Source organism: Alosa sapidissima, chromosome 20, assembly GCF_018492685.1.
Source record: "Alosa sapidissima isolate fAloSap1 chromosome 20, fAloSap1.pri, whole genome shotgun sequence".
In the NCBI taxonomy this organism is placed as follows: domain Eukaryota; kingdom Metazoa; phylum Chordata; class Actinopteri; order Clupeiformes; family Clupeidae; genus Alosa; species Alosa sapidissima.
In genome coordinates, this window is record NC_055976.1 from 20,693,635 (window position 1) to 20,713,051 (window position 19,417).

The 19,417-nt window shown below is 43.0% G+C and overlaps 1 protein-coding gene across 1 annotated transcript; it reads left to right on the top strand.

Annotated features, from left to right (window-relative positions):
- Window positions 1–3,214: 3,214 nt before the first annotated feature.
- Window positions 3,215–16,368, top strand: mtnr1ab (melatonin receptor 1A b). The gene is made up of 2 exons (XM_042074742.1): window positions 3,215–3,462; window positions 14,409–16,368. The coding sequence occupies exons 1-2, from the start codon at window positions 3,276–3,278 to the stop codon at window positions 15,275–15,277; spliced, it is 1,056 nt and encodes a 351-aa protein (XP_041930676.1). The 5' UTR covers window positions 3,215–3,275; the 3' UTR covers window positions 15,278–16,368.
- The last annotated feature ends 3,049 nt before the right edge of the window (window positions 16,369–19,417 follow it).

Consider the following 19,417-nt stretch of genomic DNA (forward strand, 5'->3'; position numbering starts at 1 on the left):
TAATGCTTACATAACGGAGCCATGGGAAAAACAAAAGCATGCATACAGTACACACACACACACACACACACATACCACAACACTATGGCTCATTAAGCCACCTGCAAAAGTACAGACTGGTCTCGTCAGTTTCTCCACAGCACACCAGGACCAGCGACATCTCCTACAGATGCAGCTCTGTGGCAGGTGATAACATACTTTGAGAAGGAGAGAGAGAGAGAGAGAGAGAGAGAGAGAGATTTGACAGTCCTCTCCAGAAAAAAAAACTCTGGCTGTAGGGGAAACGGTGGCTTGTGCTCTGCAGGCGTGCATGATTGATCAAAGGTTTTGGTTTCAAGGTGCTTAGGAGACGCTCTCTCGCCCCACATTGGATGGGGTCTCCATACTGATTGATTGGGTGGAGAAGGACATGGCGATGGGCTGTTAATGATCATATCCATTCAGTTCTCCCCTCCCTCCACCACCCTCTCATTTTCCCCCCATGAACAAATGTGCTGCTAGCGGGCATCATTTGTATGTAAGCTGTCCTTTCCCCCTCTCTGCCCAGTGTACAGTGTTGGGAGACTGGAGGAGGACTATTCCTAATGTGTGCTGATGGTGTGTGTGGGTAGCGGAGCATCAATATACGTGAAGGGCTCTGCTATCTTGATGAATTAGCAAATGCTAAATGCTATTGAATGCTTCCTCATTAAATTGTCTCCTCTCCCAGCAGCTCATTAATCTCTTCCAATCCTCTGATAAGGAAATCATTTCGCTGCACATCCAGGTGTCCCCACACAACAATCCATGTCCTTACCTTTAGAGGTCACCCCCCCCCCCCCCCCCCCCCCCCACACACACACACACACACACACACACACACAAACACACCAAACAAATGTATGGGAACCTCATTCCAGTTGGCACCAGGATCAGGAAGCGTTGCAAAATGTCGATGTAAAAAGTGCCCTGTAAAGGAAAACAATCTGTGTAATAAATGAAAATGATTAAAAAAAAATGAAGTACAGTAATTGCGGTAATTAGACATTACTTGTAAGATTATTTTGCTGTGTGATCACTTGCTGCTGAGATATCATTTTTATCCTGAGCGGAAATATAATGACATTTCTATGAACACTTGTCAGCTCCAAAAGATGAGGATCTCGGGTTTATAGGTATATCATAACAAATTCAGAAATCAACCTTATCCTCTGTGCTTTGACATTCATGGGGAAAGAGAATAAAGTCACTGCTGTCACCTTTTAAGTCCTCCATTTATTGTAAAAGTCTATGACTTGATCTTCTCAAAAATACCATGCATAATACAGCCAATGAGTCCATAAGGCTCTCATCCATATTTGCATACAAATGACCAGGCAGCACTGACTGTTTTGCCATGAAGGTGCTGCAGCCTGTGTTACCATCAGACCCGGCGGCAGACACAAATTCACGGACGGGCATTACACCTTTCCAGGGGGGGCACTGGAACTTAAATTGATCACGGTAGTTTAAGCTTACACTTGACAAAACATTCCAATATGAAAATGTAGATGCAATTGTTGTAAAATGGTGCAGCTCCTTTAAGAGAGCCCTGTGCGCAGGGATGGAGAGAGAGAAAGCGAGAGGGGATATGTGTGTTAGAACTGAGATGCATGTGGAAAAAGTAGACGTGCTGTTGAGACTAGAGCTAGTTATATTCAAAATAATGCAAAAATAAATCCGCAGATAAAACCAAAATCCTCGTTCATTTGCTAACCACTTTCAGATAGAGTGTTAGGGAGTTAGCCCCGAAGTTACGGATAACTTCGGCCCTGGAGTGGTAAGCTCCCTGTTCTCCGACTAGGTCAGAAGAAAAAAACTGTAAAGGTTAACGCTATCAAACAAACCCAGAAACTACTAGGCATACTTCTACTAACTACGATATGAGATATAGCCTACCTGCGAGCCGATAAGCTGTATTTGTCATCGGATGACAGGGGTTAGTGCAGAAGTGAAGTAGACTGCGCCATGTAACCTCCTCTCCATTTAGGTGATGGGCTTACCTAATGTTCCTGATTGATTAGCTACGGAATAATACAGATTTTACCAGTTTTATTTGCTACTTGCTAGATTGACAAACGTATAGGCTAGGCCTACATTTAATAAGTGTTCAAAATCAATCTATGGGATTGGGGTTGGTTGGAGCAGCCAAGCTCTTTCAGGGCGGGCACAGATGACTTCCAGGACGGGCCTGGCCCCCCAAAGCCCCCCCATGCCGCCGGGACTGGTTACCATCTCCAATAATCTGTATATCCTCACTTCCGCAACACCTTGACTAACTGTCTACTTGCAGTGCATTCATTACACTGAAGTGGTAATCTACATGGTAACGCTATTTAATGATTTAGTGTCAGAGGTTTGGGTCTTTGGGAAGTCTTAATACCTAAATGATCCAGAGGGCCACTCAGTGAGCCAGCATTAAGAAACATGTAGGCTACTTACAGTAATCAAGACAGGGCGATGTTCATGGTTGAAATAATAAACCAAAGGATGTATTTCCTTGAGCCGCGTGCCACATAATGCCACGTGTTTACAGTTAATGCAGAATTCTCACTTAGAATGTTTTTTTCTAGATCGGTACCCCTTTCATGTCATAGGCCTATACCTGAACACGTGAGGAGAATTCAAATGAATCAATCTCACTAGAAAATACATTTTATGATCTATCGATCATTTTTGAAATATAGTAGCCTAAACATTTTTTTCCATCAGCAAGTCACAGTTGTTGCTAGTCGTCAGTCTTATCGTCCCCATCAAGCATCTTATCGCGCAAATTTGTGAATGAAACAAACATGGGGAAAATAACGTGCTGCGCGAATGGCTAAAACAATGAATGGATACATGCATAAACGACCGACTGCTCATGCGAGTGCTATGAATGAGCATGTCAGTTGTTGCCAGTGGAGTTGCGATCTTTCAAGTTCATCCACGGTGGGGCAGCGTTTCTATAGTCACCAATTATGTGCGCTCGTGGTATTTCAGTGGAACTTAACTTGACGCCGGATCGGATCTCACACAACAATGTGATGGCAGATACAAAGGTATACATTTGTGGTCACACGTGTCTGCAAACAGGTATTTAAGTTTTGGTCAGATATTCGCACTATACAAGGACACCATGGGAGCCTCGGAGTTCGTTGCTTTTCTTATATTTTTGCGACCTTTGCGCGTTGGTGACTCCGAAATACCACAGAAGTCTAATGAAACCCACGTCAGTGATTTATTTTGCAGTATGAGAAAGTGAGGGATACGATAAAATGAAAATAAATGGCAGCCGACTGATGAACAGTTCTTCACTGACCCCGCACGAAGTGACACTGGGTCGCCCTGCGTGGGTGCCTCCAACTTTGGGAGGGTTTTTGATTTTCACGATCGTCGTTGACATACTGGGCAACCTGCTGGTCATTTTCTCCGTGTACAGAAACAAGAAACTAAGGAACGCAGGTAGGTATTATTTTCGTCAGCGTGACAAGTTTGTGAACCCACAGCGGGTACGTTGGAAATAGTAAAGGCATGGATTACATTTTGGGAATTGCAAGTGGAGAGCCTTTCAAATGACCAATGAGTAGGATTTATTCACACCGGAAAGTCGTCGGGGTGCGCGTAAATCCAGATGTGACAGTGTAAAAGTGTGTATTATATATTTTAACCTTGGTAACCCTGGGTTTATAGCAATGCGTAGTAAGATTTCGTATGCAAGGTCTTGAGAACCTCACCAATGGAACATTCCTTCACATGTTGTTTATTTCTGTTATTTTGGTGATTGTGCAGGGATTATGATACCCTGAATAATCAGGAAAATCGCGAAAAGCTTTCAAGCCATTTAATCTAAAGCTGTTCGCCACGTTTTTCTCTTTATTGAGGTGGGACTTTTAACATCGCCTTAGTACAGGTGGCCAACTATAGATTTCGTTTCTCGTGTATGTTTACTCCTTACAAACACTAGAAGTGGATGGCGATGCCGTGCCTCGTGCGTACATTACCAGAACATTTAAACATTTCAGCGCAAACAAGAGTAGTGAGATGTGACTCCTCGACCCATGGGGTCAATGTGAAGGCTCACATGTTTGCGCAGGTGGCTAAGAGTTTGGTGTGCGTGTTCTGACTAGCGAATCACTTAATGTTTATAATGTGGAAAGCACTGAATTTCACGGATGCCTTCAGTATGATGAGAGATGTTTGTATCTCCTAGAAGTAATGTCGACCCTTCGCATAGCTTACTCGCCGTTTATCCTCTAGATATGGCTTTTGCTGGTGCGATGATGGAAAGCATTCCCAGCGTAGCAAATATTTTTGATGACTTTGCATGTGTTGATATGCAGGATGAAATAATTGCACTTAGCTGATTTTCTGTCAGATCTTTTATCACACATATAATCAATATACAGTAAATGCATGGAGAGTGGTCTATTTTTAAGACCTATTTCCATAGGTAATGGCATTCCAATAAGGTTGTAATAAGTTATGGTAGCAAAGCATTGTGTTAATACACCGTTCACAAGAAGTGAGAAAGGCTTGGCATAAGCAAAATAATGATTTCATATAGGTCAAATACAGCTGGGCAACTGGATTGCATAAACTCTTTAGATGAAGGTCTAGCACACATCCCTGTGTAGGTGCTGTACATAACAAGACCCCACGCACTGCACTCTAAAGAGCCAGGCTGCATGGCATGTTTTAAGGCGATGCAGGTATTTGGCTTGATATCAAACAGAACTAGCCCCAACCAATCCTCCAGTGTGGTGTAGATGAAGCACATTTCCCCGGTGGCACCATCCATATGCCACTCTCGGCTGCCAGTGAAGGCTGCGCCCTCCGACAGCCCAACTCATTGGGTCCACACAAAACCACGCACAAACTCAAGCGCAATGTCACACTGCGCTGGAAGACTTCAGCCGCCGTCTTTCCAAAACCCTATACACTTTTGAATTTTACATGACTGGAAAAAGCCCACATATAAGCCAGCTCATTTGGCTATATGCAGAGGTATATATACTATTACCACATTATTATTTAAATTACTATTTTGATTTCTGTGGCAGAGCTATGCGGGCAAGGCGGTGCACTTGTCTTCTCCTTCTTATCCAACAGCATGATCAGGATGCCACAAGCACAAAGCAGTCAAATTCCACCCTCAGGCACTCCACTGGAATCTGTAGAACACCACTGCTTACATAACTACTAAATGATTAACCTACTTTTTTTTCTCTCCGTAAACCCTGCTGTTACAGGTATACACACCATAAGCTGGGTAGATAGACTCTAATTGTATTCCCATCCCCACTATTCCTCAGCAGGGCTTATTATCTATTCATGGTGTGGTGGGTGTGTTTAAAAATAACATATGCTCTGTTTTCTGGAGAAGATGGATTGTGAAGTGGGGCGGTCCATGTACTCTTCCCTCTCTCTTTTCCATGATAGCTAAAAAACAACAAGCATTTGTCTGCATTGATTTCAAGGATATTGTCTTCAAGTGGCTAACCAGACTCTCAACACGATTAGTGGCACTGGGCACATTCAATTATGCGTCCCAGTTGGTCATGAGAAGACTATGTTAAGATGGGCCCGTTTCACAGACATCAGGGGGAAAGAGGGAGACAATGTAATGTAATAGTTGCACTCAAGAGCATTACCAACTTCACTTATTAGCGTGTGTCCTCTTCAAACGTTGAGGACCCCAAGTAATAGGATGCCATTAACTCTTCAAAATGGAATGTAAATTAATCTGGCATCAACACTATCGTGGACTGACCACCCATGTGGCTGTTGTGTTCTGTATTTTGAGGTGAATTCCTTGAAGATGTCTCAATGACTATTTGAATCACACCACACTTTCACACTCTTTCCAAACAGTAATCTAAATAAAAATCATAAGGTTTCCATTCGCAGCAGCAAAGAATGGTGGTGAAGACTAATGTGTAAATTAAATGAAAATCAGCAGCCCCCCGAGAAAAGTTCACCATGTACTTTGATTAGTGGGCCAAATGAACCCAGTAACCATTCCATTTAGCCTCCTACAATGGCTCTTTTATTATACTGGCCTCCTGGGAGTCCATATCCCATGGCCTGTCATGGACTCCAGTGACCCATGCGGAATATGTAATGTGTCTAGCGTCGTCACGTGACACACACCAAACATCCACTCCCCCCCTCCTCTTCCTCCCCCCCTCCCCTCACCGTCATCATCCTCACTATGCATGCATGTACTAACACATTGTTCTTCAACGGCAACCCCACGCCATCATTCCCACCCCCTGACTTAGCTTAAACTCCCCCCGTTCGTTTGAGTCGTTTATTTTTCATTAAAGAAACTCTTCTGCGGAGGGTCTATGCACTCCGACGCCACTGTCGAGGCGCTCCCTGCTGTTAGGTAAAGCCCCGTCTCAACAAGGATGCCGTAGCGCGAGTGTAATGCTGCCCATCACTGGGGCCTGATGTCATGGAGACGGCCGCAGAGGATGCCCATGGGGTGGTGATAGTGCTCTGTGAGGTGGAGGAGGCCCATTGGGTGGTGATAGTGCTCTGTGAGGTGGAGGAGGCTCATGGAGCGGCAGAATGCTCCTCTGTGTATCTTTAAGAACTCATCTATCACAGATAAAGAGCCCATTTAGCTCGTCTTCCTCTTCCTCCTCATCCTCTTCTTCTGCCTCTTCTCTTTCATCTTAATCTTTTGCATCCTCTTCTTCTTTCTCTTCTCTATCTCTTCTCTCTTTCTTTCTCTCTGTCTGTAAACTCTCTCTCTTATTCCTCTCTCTCTCTCTCTCTCTCTCACTGTGCTCTCTCTCTCTTTTCTTCCTGTCTCCATCTTTCTCTATCTCTGTCCACTTTCTATCTATCTCTCCCTCCTCTTCTATCTTCTCTCTGCTTTTCTTCTCTTAGTTGCTCTGACTAGAGCCTAGGGCAATCTTATTAAGTATAGCTTGCTGTTCATTCAAGAGTAGCAGCGCATTAGCCTGATGGGGTTAGGGCTATTCGCTCCTCTCGCTTTGTCATTGCCATCGGAAAAGACCATCATTGAAACTGCAGTTCAGGGGTGGGTTTCATCAAAAAACTGTGTCTCTCAGCATTTTACAAAGACTTGAAAAGTATATTTTACTAAAGTAACTTACTTCCTACACATACTTCTCAAGCCAGCCTCTTTAAGAGCTCCCCTGAGAGAAACCTCCCAATCTGTAGCCTACCTTAAAAAGCTGCATCCATGTTTCTGGCCTTGATTGTTGTCATGCATAACCATGTTAAGGTATACAGTAGGTGAAAGTGGTCTTGACCACTTACTTACTGAAGCATCTCTTAGAAAAGTACACCTTAGCTATTGTTCTGGTAAATTCCAGGAAATGTTAAGACTGGATGAAACCATACAGTATGACAAACTAAGAAACAAAACAGTAGACATAGTAAACTGTGTGACCTCATCACTCTATGATTCAAATTCATTTCATCCCTCAATTTAGAGTTCAAAAGACTGTTGTCAGTCACAGTTATTCATATTTCTATTTAAAACAACATATAGCCTAGCACAGGCAACGTCTGCCTTTTGTCAGAGGGCATGCTGTGTTTTGAGCTGTTCCTTGGGGATTCTTTTTTTATAAAATTGTTTCATTTTGAGTAGCGAAGGAAAGGAGATGTAAGGAGATGACAAATCTGTCAAAAGAGCTGGCAAAAGAGCCGTCTCTTTCTCCTTGGTCGTCCCTAAAATCACTGTCAGAGGCTAAACCGCAGCTGCCGCTGCATGCGGGAGTCTATTTTTTGGGTGGTTGTGGGCTTGAACAGGTGGCTGGATATCAAATGTCAAATCTCTTTCCCTGATAAGGTCCCACAAAGGTCCCATTCTTTGCCTCAGAGATATTGCCAAATTATGAAAGCTGATGTTGGTTGGTGGACAAATATTACTGTTGCGACTTTTGTGTCATTACTGGACCATAGACAATTGACCTTATCTGCCTCAGGACAAAAAAGAAAGGACTAAGAAAGAAAAACAATTATTTGTGAGTTTCAAGATAGCTGAGCTAAATGGTTGTCATACTGGGCATTCTCAACATTTGTAATTAAATGGTTGTCATACTGGGCATTCTCAACATTCGTAATTAAATGGTTGTCATACTGGGCATTCTTAACCCATAAAGGTGTACCGTCACACAGAGCTTTATAGACCCTTTCAACAATAAAAACAAAAACAATGCTTGAACGTTCTATTTGGGCCCCAATCTACTTCCTCTGCATTAAGATAACATATGGAATGTTAAAAAGGAAGTCTTGTGGGGCCAACTATGATGCTGATAATGGAACTCTCTTGAAAGGGTCCATAGATAGGTCTCTCTCTCTAGGGCTCTGCCGTCACACCGGTGTAACTGGAATGTTGGAAAATTAACGTTCTAAAGAATATCTGGGTTCATTGAATTCAACATAGAATTTTAGAACTTTGAATTGTTGTGTAACGGAATCTTATGTTAGAATGTTCAAAACCCCATTGGAATGAGGACATGGCATACTGGTTGCACTTGCAGCACTGACCACATGCTTTCTCAAGAGTCCAACCACATTCAGTATTTTCAAGCGTATTGCAATTGTAAGAAATCTGGTATGGTGTCCTAGTCGACCATGTGCATTTGATATTGGACAGGCACTGTTGGGTCCCCACGCTCTCTGTGCCGGGAGCAGTCAGCTTGCCTGGTGGTCCGTATAGACCTTCTAGCTTAAGAGCTGACAAGCTGCTGTCCACTGGTGGTATTTGTGTGGCTGACTATGATATTGTTTTTTTAGCCGGCACTACAGTGTATGTTAGCTTGCCCAGTGCAATGTAATATAGAACAGCAATAATTAAGACCAGGTTGCGCAGGATGCGTCATACATGAAATATGCTCTTTCCTCGTCTTAGGTAATGAGATGTTCAGTGCTCTCGAGCACACTTAATCCTTATGAAAGACGCTGGCCAAGGCACAACACAACATAAATGCACAAGCACCAGACAGATTTAAATACAGTCGACTGGCTATCCTAAATCAAATCATGGTTGTTTGCGTAGTCCAGTCAGCTGGCATTATTTCTACAGCAGTAAATGTCATAAACAAATGGTCTCCAGAAAAGGACAGAATGATCCAACAGACCTATGACCTAAATCAAAAATACTGCTGTTTTTCATTTCTCTGCTGGTTGTGATGCCTCTAATGGATCAGACGAAAGGCATGTACAGTATGTATCTACCACCGTAACAGATGTCGTCCATAGTGTAGCCTAATACATCACAGACTATGGTTTCAGCTTGCGGCCCGAGCCAATCATACACACATTCTTACTTTGATTTGTCACTTCAGTATACTTGGGTCAGTGTTCAACACCTTCCCTCTCCATTTGTTCGTCTGTTGTTGGGTTAGTGCGGAACAGCAAAACAAGGAATTCCTTGGTGGCCCCTCGTTTCAACCTGACTGATGACAGTGGCTGCAGTGTTGACTTAAGAATGTATTCATCATCTTCGAGATTAATTGAAACATCATATTCGATTTCCACTTCCTGACCAAATAAACTAGTTCTGACATCTGAGTCGGAACACGGCTCTCTGTTGGGAGCCTGAGCTGTTTGAATCCCATTATGCCAGAATCCCATCTATTTGCTGAAGTCAGTGTTCTCCTCCTGCTTCACCGCATGGATTGTGAACAGAGCTCGTCAACAGGAAAATTATAAAGTAATTAGATCCCACTCTTCCCACCTCTGCGAAGAGAATAGACCCCCCCCCCTCACACACACACACCCCACCCCACCAACATACACACACAAACACAAACACACACACACACACACACACAGGTTTCAAATAAACACAGTCAAAATTGACTTCATGCTCACTGCTTTTGTGTGGGCTGCCCATAATTGTTTCTCAAAGCAAATCATTTTCTGATGACGAACTTGTGCGTTCGCACTTGGGTTGAATTGTTAATTCTCTCCCTTGGTTTACATTATTCAGAGTGCACACCATCTTTTATTGTCTCTTGATACGCCAGGTGAATTTGACGCTGTGAAGTTTAAATCACCTTTTTATTTCAGCATGGCATCTTTACATAATGTTTTCAGTGAGTTGCGAAAGAGTTTAGGACTTTCAAGGGCAAATCGCTTCTGAAAGCGTGAAGTATCTCTTAACAGTGTCAGATAAGGTTTCTACAGTAGGTCTTTAGGGCCACACTCAGGACAGTACGGCAAAGACATGTACAGCGTTTGGCCCTTAAGGTTCTCTCTGGATCCCTGGTGTTCCTCGGAGGTCCAGGGGGCCTCTCTCCACCCCTTTCAGGGGCGCGTAAAAGCCACATAAAGCATCAGTCGGTCTCTTTGCCTCCGCGCTGAATGTGTGCACTTGCTCCTGCTCTCTAAAGAGCCCATGAGTTTAGCGGCATGTCTCTTTCAGTGTGTGAAGTGGAGAAGAATAATCCTGACCAAAGGTTTGCCCCTTAGCTGATATGCTATTAGTGGCATTAGCCTACTCACTGGGGAGAGGCGACAGGCTGGCTCAGCCTCTTTCTTTCTTTCTTTTTCTTTCTTTCTTCCTTTCTTTCTTTCTTCCTTCCTTTCTTTCTTTCTTTCTTTCCATCTTTCTTCTTCTTTTTCTTTCCCTTTCTTTCTCTCTCTCTCTCTCTCTCTCTTTCTTTCTTTCATTCTATCTTTCTTCTTTTTCTTTCTTTTTTTCTTTCTTTCTGTCTTTGCATCTTTCGTTCTCTCTCTTTCTTTCTCTTCTTATCTCTTTCTGTCTTTCACAGCCTCAACCTTGCCTCTCAACTCTCCTCTGCCTCGGCAGGCTCAGAGTGACAGCACTGTAATGGCTGGTGGACTGAATGACTCGTGTGTGTGTCACGTAGAAACAATCTTTCTCCATGTCCTGTGTGCACTGCGTTAATTTGTGGAGTAAGTTGTGTGGTATTTATAGAGCAGCCATTAATGTGATCTTCCATAGCTTTTTTCCTGACCTTCGCCATTTAAGATTAGTTGATCGTCACATCTAGTTTCTACTCTTTCATCGTGTGAGGCCATCTTCCAGTCATTAAATCTGATTAATGGGTAGGAAACATGTTTGATGATCTATATATCACATTGTGATATATAGATCATCAAACATGATGTACCATGTAGGCTTAACTAACTATTTTCCTGACTATTTAGCCTGTGCACTGCACTGTGAACAGGAAGAACATGTGTACACAATACACATGTTCTTCCTGTTCACAGTGCAGTGCACAGGCTAAATAGTCAGGAAAATAGTTAGTTAAGCCTACATGGTACATCATTATTTTTGTTCAGTGCCCCCCCCCCCCCCCCCCCCCGTGATGGCCATAATGTCTGTAATGTGGCTTGTCTTCATCTTACAAGTGAAAGTGAGAATTCTGAGGACTAAATATCCTGTTGAAACCCTATCTTTTAACAAAACAAATTAAAGATCTTTCTGGGGAGCTGTAATGCACCTCAAACTAATAAAGCCATTGAGCAGACGTCTGATTATCCATCTGCGTGAGTACTGAAATAATTCATTAGACAGCTATGAGAGTTCTCTATAGGGAGATCTGTCAACATGCTATTGAAGTGAATTTACATTTAGAAAACGTGAAAACACAAGTTCAACATTTATTTATAGGCTTCATGAAATAGTTTAAAAAAAATTAAAAAGAAAATTCCCCATCAATTCCATCTTCATGGCTGGGTCGACCAATTTGGACAAATTTGAGCCCAACTTAATGACGGAGAACTTGACCTCATTCATCGCCCAAGTCACAAATCACCTCCAACCAAGACAATGGAACTCTGGGAACACAATCAGAGAGGCTAGACCACGGAGTCCCTCCGGTTGCCATGGGACTCTAATGGTCTAAATTTAGCCTTTCCGCTCTTTTGGTTTGTTTTGTTTTGTTTTGTTTTGATTTTTTGCCTCCTTTGCACGTTTCTCAGTGGCAAGGCATCAAGGAATGATGTGCGCACAAATGATTCGTTTTCCTCCTAATTCTATCTCCTGTCAGTGCTGTGGGAAATACGGCACTAATGACCAGTCTGTTAGCGTGCCGGGTGGAGGGGGGGGTCAGATTTGGAGGAACGACTGGCAAACCTTAGCGATTTTCGATGCCTGTTGTGGTAGCAGTGAGTGGGCAGTAAAGGGGTGTCATGGGACAGCTGGGTCAAGTCAACAGGTCACAATAACTTTAGCAAGCCAGACAAACAACAACAACAACAACATGTTGGATAGATAGATAGATATATAGATAGATAGATAGATAGATAGATAGATACTTTATTGATCCCTAGGGGAAATTCAAGAATTCAAATTTCAAATTCAAATTTCACTCAGGTCATGTTGGAGACCTGAGTGAAATGCTGAGTGATTGTTGCCTGTACACTGTAAAATTAATTATGTGCAAACTACTTCAACTCCATCCCAAGAGAAAGTACACAGACACATAAAACAAGTAAGCATTGAGGGCCCAACTTTGTGACACCTCCAAGTGGGAAGGTTTATGCTAAATGAGAAAGTAATCATCTTTGCATTGAACCCAGAATTCCAAGAGGCATATCTATCCTCTAAAATGTCCTTCATATTTCAAGAATGGTCTCCTTATTAATGGCAATCCTTACAATGCTCTGAAAATCACATACACAGTCATTTTGCTCATCAGTTGGTCTACCATGTACAGTACACATCTCAAGAAGCCACAATAAACAGGAATGAGAAAAAAAACATGAGAAAGAAGAAAGTAGCATTTACCTATAATCCCTAGCAACTCAGCAACATCACTTAACATGAGCATTACCATCACCACACAGGCACATATAGGACTTCTACATGCATGCCAGATGTATTGGGGGTCCGTAGGGGGGAGTCTCATACTCATACTTTTCAGTAAAGGTTACTTAGTTGAATTACTTTCCTCACTAGATAGTTGTATTAACAAAGTGTAAGCTAAGAGAGTCAACAAATTACAAAGAAACCAGTTAAGATCACTAATTATTTTAAGGTTAGCAATTGCATGTTACAGTGTAACTTGTTTATTTGTGTTCTTTCTCTCTTTTCTTTCTCTCTCTCTCTCTTTGTTTTTTTTTTTTTTATTAGTCTGCTTCTTATGGAGCATCTTCGACACTCGCAATGTGACATGACGGAAGCAGGGAACAGAGCTATAAGGAGCGCATTTCCAGACACTCCACACTGGTTCCACGAGAGTGCCTCCTGGCCGCGGGCTCTTGCCAGAGAGGCCACCGTCAGACGGGGATTAACAGTAATGAGGGAAGACAGATGGGTAGAGAAAGTTCTAGGTCACCAATGTTCAGGTCATACGACATGCTTCATGTTCTCTGAGAGAGTTTGGGGCTGATATGCTCCTCCCTTAAAGTTCACGTAAAAAAAAAAAACTAAAAAACTGGGCACCCTTCATGTATATATGTGTGTGTGTGTGTATGAATAGTAGAACCCATACATTTAGAGGAGTTAAGAGAAGTTCTATGGAGTGTATAAATAAACATCATATGACAATGGCAGGTGCAACACAAATCCTTATAATAAGAAGAGCAGATGACAGACTCTGGAAGCGTATAGAGGCGCTAAATGTCATGCTGTAAGAAAACAACATCGGCATCTCCTTCAGGCGCTGACTCAGTCCTGGTGCAGGTGTAAGGTTTCTGTCAGCTTAAAGCGTAAGCCATTGTTGTGAACCGATAGCCTACTCGCCATACTGCGGAAAGTTTGAGGGTTCAGATCAGTGCCAGAAATAAGAGACTTGAATAGACGATCCTAGTCTGCCCACACTCTGACATGTACGGTAAACACCATACGTTGTAATTATGTGCATATGCATGATTGCAGATTGGATTTTGCCATTCCCTGTTTGTTTATTGAGGCGGTGAACATATTCATGCTTATTCAGGGCATCGCTGAATGTGTTCAGGTTTATCCAGCAAAACACTAAGCGTGTCTTTGATGAATTGACTTCAACAGAGGCTCTGTAAACTGTTTGGTTTGTGTCTCCCCATGTGAACTGTACACATGGCTGTACACATTGGCTGGACACTAATGGCCAATGCCTATGGCAGGCATTTCAGGCTAAAGTTGAGGTTCAGGATTTAGCTGTGGCTTCAATGCAATGACTTTTTAAAAACACATGTAAAGCATATTTGAACATATTTAAACGTCTTTATATATTTCAAAACATATTCAAAAATATATTTAAAATGCAGAACATGAATAATGAAACTATTCATGTATAATGTCATCTAACAATACAAGAAAAAAAACTCTCACTATATTAACAATAACTGATCATATGATTGCTAAATGATAATGTATCATATGATTGCTAAATGGTAATGTATCATTCGCATGATTGCTAAATGGTAATGTATCGCTCTGACTTTACCTTGGTGTGTTTCTCCAGGAAACATATTTGTGGTGAGCCTGGCCGTAGCGGACTTGGTGGTGGCTGTGTACCCTTATCCCCTGGTGCTCGTGTCCATCTTCCACAACGGATGGAACCTGGGCTTCTACCACTGCCAGGTGGGCGGCTTCCTGATGGGCCTGAGCGTGATCGGCTCCATCTTCAACATCACGGCCATCGCCATCAACCGCTACTGCTACATCTGCCACAGCCTCAAGTACGACAGGCTGTACAGTGACAAGAACTCTGTGTGCTACGTGCTGCTCATCTGGCTGCTGACGGTGGTGGCCATCGTGCCCAACTTCTACGTGGGCTCGCTGCAGTACGACCCGCGCGTCTACTCGTGCACGTTCGCGCAGTCGGCCAGCTCGGCGTACACCATCGCTGTGGTCTTCTTCCACTTCCTCCTGCCCATCATGATTGTCAGCTACTGCTACCTGCGCATCTGGATCCTGGTCATCCAGGTGCGGCGGCGGGTCAAGCCCGAGTTCCGGCCCAAGCTCACGCCGCACGACGTGAGGAACTTCGTCACCATGTTCGTGGTGTTCGTGCTGTTCGCCGTCTGCTGGGCGCCGCTCAACTTCATCGGCCTGGCCGTGGCCATCAACCCGGCTCGCGTGGCGCCGCTCATCCCCGAGTGGTTCTTCGTCTCGAGCTACTTCATGGCCTACTTCAACAGCTGCCTTAACGCCATCGTCTACGGACTGCTCAACCAAAACTTTAGGCGCGAGTACAAGAAGATTATTGTCTCGCTTTGCACAGCCAAGATGTTCTTCCCCGACAGTTCCAACGATGCTGCCGAGCGCATCAAGAGCAAGCCGTCGCCACTGATGACAAATAACAACCAAGTTAAAGTAGACTCAGTCTGAGCCGCAAACAGCCGTCACTGTGAGAATGAAAACATACCAAATACCCATCTCAGATGTTTGACTATTTATACACAAAACAAATTTGGGATGCACAGCGTGTGTGTGTGTGTGTGTGCGTGCGTGTGTGTGTGTGTGTGTGTGTGTGTACGTGTGCATGTGTGTGTTTTCTTTTTTTGACAAAATGTGCTTCTGAAAAAGTGTGTTGCAGTCAAGTACAGTATTTTTCATGTGTCTCAATGTTTACAGTAAGTAAAAACAACCTAGGCAGAAAAAGAAAACTTTATTTATTTTGAGAGATGTATTTGAGAGATGTATAATGATCACATCCCCAGACAATGTTTTTATGAACTCATGAACACATCCTTCTGTAATGACATGACATAAGACATGACATAACTCGTGAGACTAGTAAGTGGTCTGGTTACTGTGACAACTAGGAGAACAATCTTCCTGTTCCTATGACAAAAAAAAAAAAAAAGGTCTTCATTTAGTCTTAAAGTACAGTGTATTGTATGAAACATGTTTTGCAAAGCACTGTAATCACAGTGTATTTTGAGCATGTATAATTGGACAAAAGCATATGGTTGTGTGGAAATAGTATTATGTACCAGGAAGGTCCCTTACACTATATAAGGATCGTCAAACACTATCAATGACAGATTCGTAAATTACTATGAATACCTTATGGTTATTTTGGGAGTAAATTATATACTCATTCAAAAGGAATTGCCTGCCATTTTGATAAAGTGAATGGCTCTCTACCATCATGGAAGCAGTACCCGCACAAAATGCCAGAGCTCATCCAATGGATTATAGTCAGTGGCTACAACAAATGTCGACAAAGCCTAAGAATGAAAGCAATATATCCAGGTGACACCTTACTTATCAGTAACTGTGATATTTATGATTAACATTCTAGAGAATATTGTCCATTAATTCAGCATGGACCTTGTTCTCATGTATACCAGTAATGTTGTACAAATTTTTGTTATGTCATCGCGGTGTCATCATTTCAAGCAGTTCAATAACACAACTCGATTGTTTACAAACATGACAAGACTGAAAAACTTCTGTGCTATGTTGTCTTTACAGTAAGCTATGAAACATGAGTACACAGAATAAACTGAGAAAAAAAAGACACATTGCAAGTGACATTCACCATATCAGAAATCAGGTCATAATGTGTGTGTGTGTGTGTGTGTGTGTGTGTGTGTGAGTGTGTGTATAATCAAAAACTAATGTTTGTCCTGTTTGATAGCCATCTTTTTATCAGCAACCCTCACTGGAAAATACAAAGTGAGTCAGGTCATACCGAGCTACCTCTTTGTTGGCCATTCCCTCAGATGCAGTTTCAAATGAGCACCGCAATAAATCATAGTAAAGTTTGATTTGAAAGTTTTTTTAATGCATGTGTACATGTACGTATTTCAGTTTGCAATGCTTATTTAGTCATTTAGACCAATCTCAGTCATTGCACTAACCATTTTTATTTCATAATTTTTCTTATGAAATTGCCATTCCTAAGGTCCTTGTGGTTTACATAATCTCCAGGGGGTTTTCTTCTGAGATCACAGCACATATGAATTGCAGGTGTTAGGTAACTCCATGGTGTAGTGCCTGTGTGTCGGTCGCTTGGCGCTACGTACTGTGCATAGGCACGCATGATTATTTTATACAAGTGACTCATGCGCTGCTTTCTGGTCATGTTCATGCATGGCAGAGTACAGATGATCTATTTTTTGCCATTATAAAGCCAAGTCGTGGGCTCCTTTGCGTTGACCTGCTTCCTAGCCCACGGACAGCTATTTTTGGTTGCGCACACAGTTGAGAGTTTCTTTAAAGCTGGAGTAATTGTGTTTGTCTCCAAACTGCCTCCACAAAAGGATCATACAGCCTTTTGAGAGACCATACCCCCACAATGCCCCTGGTTGCTGAAAGCAACACACGTTTATTTGCTCTTGATCTTTTGTCTTTGTCTCTCTCGCTCTGTGTGTGTGTGTGTGTGTGTGTTTCTCTCTTTCTCCGTTGCTTTTTAATGAACTTGAATGGATTTAGTGAGTGCTTAAAGGATGAGCCTGTGAGAATCCACCCCCTGCTACTGAGAACCGTGTTATTTCATCACGAGCCATTTTCAATCAAGATCAGACCCTGAGAGACAATACCAAAATTATACATTACTGTAGTGTGTGTGTGTGTGTGTGTGTGTGTGTGTGTGTGTGTGTACGTATATATAGATGGGGAAAATGATTGACTTTTAAATTAGCAAGTCAATAATAACTCATAACAGAAATATTATTAATAGCAATTCCAATTCCAACACACATGCCTGTATCATCATCCCAGTTAGTTTATCCGTTTCTTTATCTGCACATAATGGGCAGGATTGTGTGATTGTACTATTTCCATTACTATAAGTCTGAAATAGCTCTAACTCACATGCAAAGCAACCCTGCCACATGCAGCCTACTATAGGATGTCACTCTATAGGGGACGATCTATATGCATTGCAACATGCTTCCCACCATATGTGTGAGCAGATGAAAGGGCTGGATAGTTGTGGTGAAGTGTGGCTGGCCAGCCATGGTCCACATCAAAGTGCAGCTCAGCTCAACACAGACATTCCCTTGGACAGTCATCCAGGCTATCCAGGTCAGACAGACAGCCTCCCACTCCGGCACCAGCTGAGGAGAAGAAACCACCTCTACATTCCAGAGAACTCACCGCATTCTCTTGAAGCAGAAACTATTCACAGGATTCAGAAACGGTTATTAGTTTAGAGTCTTGTCATATGCCCATTACAGACACAAATCCTCTGAGATCAAAGAGAAAAGTCTAAATGCAGCCACACACTGCGGTGCTGTGGTCCCCATTGGCATGCATGTATGGGGACCACAGCACCGCAGTGTGTGGCTGCATTTAGACTACCCAAGCAGTCATGTTTCAGGCGGTTCTATTAGTTTGCCATGGCTCGCATGTATCCACTTTTCTCTCACCCTGGACCTTCACTGCTGACTATGTTATGGCAATCCACATCGGGGAATGATGTCTTTCACGAGGACTTTGGCAGTGTGTAGTGCAGTTCCAGATCGTGCGGGGAATGCCTCAATCCACCTGGAGAACTTGCACAGGACAACCAGAACATCTCGGTAGCCTTTGCACTTGGGAAGAGTGATGTAATCTATCTGGAGAACTCTGAATAGTCCTGGTGGAGCTGGTGTCTTCAGCATTGGCAACTTAACCTTCTTGTCGTGATTGTTTTGCCGACAGGTGACACACCACTTGACGATGTCTGTGGCCGTTGCTGTGAACTTCGGTGACCACCAGACCTGTATGAATCTGTTCCTTATCTTCTCCACTCCCACGTGTCCAAGCGAATGAATTTGCGCCGTCAGATATGGTAGAAGACTTTCTGGAGCCACTGTTCGTGTTCCAAACCTCCACAAGTTGTCATCATGGAGCTTTGCTGCATTTTCAATCCAAATCCATTTTTCTTCTCGGCTTGAGCTGTTCTGCATGTCTATGATGTTGGCCAAACTTTCCCGTTTTCCCTCTTCAGATGTTTCCTTGACTTTCTTTGTCACTCTCATCATGCATTTCTCGTTGTCATTTTCAAAAATGTTCCTGTTACCGTTAGATCCGTCCGTGTTTCCATTTCCGTGTCCATTCTCATTAGTCGTTTCGTTATCTCCTCCCTCTCTTTTTCTTGCGGCTGTTCTTGACACCGCATCCGCCATTGCATTGCCTCTTGCTTCAATGGTGTCTTGCCTTGTATGTGCCTTTACTTTGATCACTGCCAGTTCCTTTGGCAGCTGCATTGCATCCAACAATTCTGCCACAATCTGTCCGTTCTTGATGGGACATTGTTTCACACATGGAGGTGGTTTTCCAGTCAGTCTGACAGGTTCCATTTCCAACAGTCCACAGTCATTCCTTCCCTTAGCCCATGCAGGATGTTCCAGGAGATCCTCTCTTTTTAGCCTTCTCAGGTTCCACAAGACTTCTCCATCTCCTTCTCCAATGGCTATGGTGACTGGGGCTGTCTGCTTCAGACTGAATTTTTCTCCAGTTGGTCCACCAGCTGTATTGATGATGCCTGACAGAGGTATTTTTTGTTTCTTCAATAGGTCGGATGAAAAGACT

Bases quoted from the DNA above. Each gene is read 5' to 3' on its own strand.
- mtnr1ab (XM_042074742.1), top strand. From the start codon at position 3,276: ATGAAAATAAATGGCAGCCGACTGATGAACAGTTCTTCACTGACCCCG. The intron at 3,463-14,408 runs GTAGGTATTATT...GTGTTTCTCCAG, and splicing joins CAAGAAACTAAGGAACGCAG to GAAACATATTTGTGGTGAGC.